The sequence below is a fragment of the Sitodiplosis mosellana genome, unplaced genomic scaffold (genome assembly GCF_009176505.1).
Source record: "Sitodiplosis mosellana isolate CC-2019 unplaced genomic scaffold, AAFC_SMos_1.0 Smas_scaffold_6794, whole genome shotgun sequence".
Lineage (NCBI taxonomy): Eukaryota > Metazoa > Arthropoda > Insecta > Diptera > Cecidomyiidae > Sitodiplosis > Sitodiplosis mosellana.
In genome coordinates, this window is record NW_022601945.1 from 1 (window position 1) to 2,145 (window position 2,145).

The 2,145-nt window shown below is 39.2% G+C and overlaps 1 protein-coding gene across 1 annotated transcript; it reads right to left on the bottom strand.

The window, feature by feature from the left end:
- Nucleotides 1-5: 5 nt before the first annotated feature.
- LOC129579947 (endoplasmic reticulum aminopeptidase 2-like) lies at nucleotides 6-2,139 on the bottom strand (the record flags this gene model as incomplete). The annotated part of the gene is made up of 4 exons (XM_055470141.1): nucleotides 1,991-2,139; nucleotides 1,780-1,923; nucleotides 706-898; nucleotides 6-620 (listed from the first exon to the last, which is right to left on the bottom strand). Coding segments are annotated over exons 1-4 (1,083 nt in total), but the record flags the coding sequence as incomplete, so codon positions are not given.
- Between the last annotated feature and the right edge of the window lie 6 nt (nucleotides 2,140-2,145).

Below are 2,145 nucleotides of genomic sequence, written 5' to 3' on the forward strand. Positions count from 1 at the left end.
CGATAGTAGCCAGAGCGTTGAACATTAAAGTAGAAATAATCGTCCGTAGCGACCGCATCAGGAAGTGTTAAGTTATCGGAGTTCTTGAGCCAATATTTTGGCACAGTATTCTCTGCTGGGTTGGCGCCCGTTACATATGTGATTGGAATATGCCATCTCTGGGTGTCATTGCTTGGTATTCCGTTTGGGAGTAAGTAGCGTTGCTGCGAGATATTGATTGAGGTACCGTTTCGTATGGCGCTCAACACCGGGTAGCCCGCTTGAACTATCCACGTATCCATGATTTCTTTGACGGTGAGGTTTCTAGGAAGTGTCTCACGTTCGTGCCCGAACTTTGTCATCACATTCCACAAATCGTCGTGAACGGCGTTTTTGTATTGGAAGTCTTTTAGGTATGTTCTCAATGCTTCCTTGAACGTTTCTTCGCCCAAGAAGTTTTGCATCATCCAGATCACTGATGCTCCTTTCGAGTACGAAATCGGATCAAATATACGACGAATGTCGGAATAATTTGCCACGGCAAACGAAATTGGGTGTGAACTCAAATCAGAGTCCTCTTCCATTGCCTTTTGCATTTCGTTGATTGAAATAAAGTCCAAGAACCTCCATGTTGGCTCGATCTAATCAAAATATTAGATACGGAAATGTTTTATCAAATTTTCGAAAAATTGAAACCGCAAAAAATATGATTTAATCGTAACTCACTTCATTGATTGCGACGTAGCTCATAAATGTTGCGAATCCTTCCTTCAGCCAGAGATCGTCCCACCACTTTGGCGTGACTAAGTTTCCAAACCATTGATGGGCTAACTCATGACCGATGATTGATGCCACAGTCTCCGTATGTCCGGCAGACGATCGATGATCTTCGTCTGTAGGTACCAGCAATGCCGACTCTCTGCAATAAACCAAAAATTAAGCTATTTAAACCGGGTCCGATAAAATAAATCGATTGTTATTAAATCATTAATATAATCATATCTCAATCAATGAATTCAATTGCTTCATTAGCCCTGTCACAAGCAACATGACCACCTTGTTTTTGTTTTGGCCTCGAAACATAGACCAAACCCAGAATGATGGCTATTGCTTCTTATTCTGATTTAAAATGTGTGACACTTTCAAATGGCATCTTGACTTGAATTGAAATTTCATCGATGCTAACGGCGAGCCGTTAATTCAATTGAGAAATTAAATTGTAATTTGTCGTTGACGAACTGGCGTGTGATATTCTATTATATGTTCTTGTTAAAACCTATGCTCAAAGCCACACATTTTTATTTATGTGTGACTTAAAGCGTGATAATAAAATATTTTATGATTTTATGTGGGCACTTGGGTACTACTATTATGCACGCCGTTCCGACCGATTCCAAATTCTTCTATATGTTTAACAATTTGAAAGATATTCATCTCATACGCAAATATGAACAGCAGAATTGAAGAGAAAAAAAAAATCATAGACGCAATTATAAATTGTAATAAAATAGCTCAATAATCATAATCCAAATGGAAGATGTCCCATTCATGTGCGCAAATACAATGGGGGTTCATCAACACCACTTCACAAATCAGATATGACGATGCCGACGACGTCGTAACTAATGTGAGATGGGTTGACTGCTTATTTCGCGCAATTTTCGTTTTTACGACTCATGTGCAATTAAATCATTTTATGGTTGAATGAATTGAGATCAATTTAAATTTCAGTAGATGAGTTATCTAGCCATGCCAATCCTTCGCGACACAATGATGTAATTACAGATATGGAGAACTGACCTGAATGTGATGAGGCCCCAGTTTTCCATCGCCGAGAATCCAAACTCTGGCACAGCAACCATGTCAATTTTTGGCAAATCATATCGAATACCAAAGTATTCCTCGAAAAATGGCAAAATTTTGGTTGTCAAGTCGAAGGCAAACCTTTAATTAAAAACAATGATCGTATTATTCATGTATCGAAGTGATAGACTGGAAATTCCTAGCTTACTGTGTCATATCGGCGACCTCTTTGCGACTCCAGATGTTGATTTGTGGCAATTTTGCGTCTTTGATCGCTGTCTCGGATGCGTTCGTTTTGACTAGATTGGTGGCCATAAACGCAACCAGATAGGTTGACATATGTGGTGTAATATGGAAATCTTC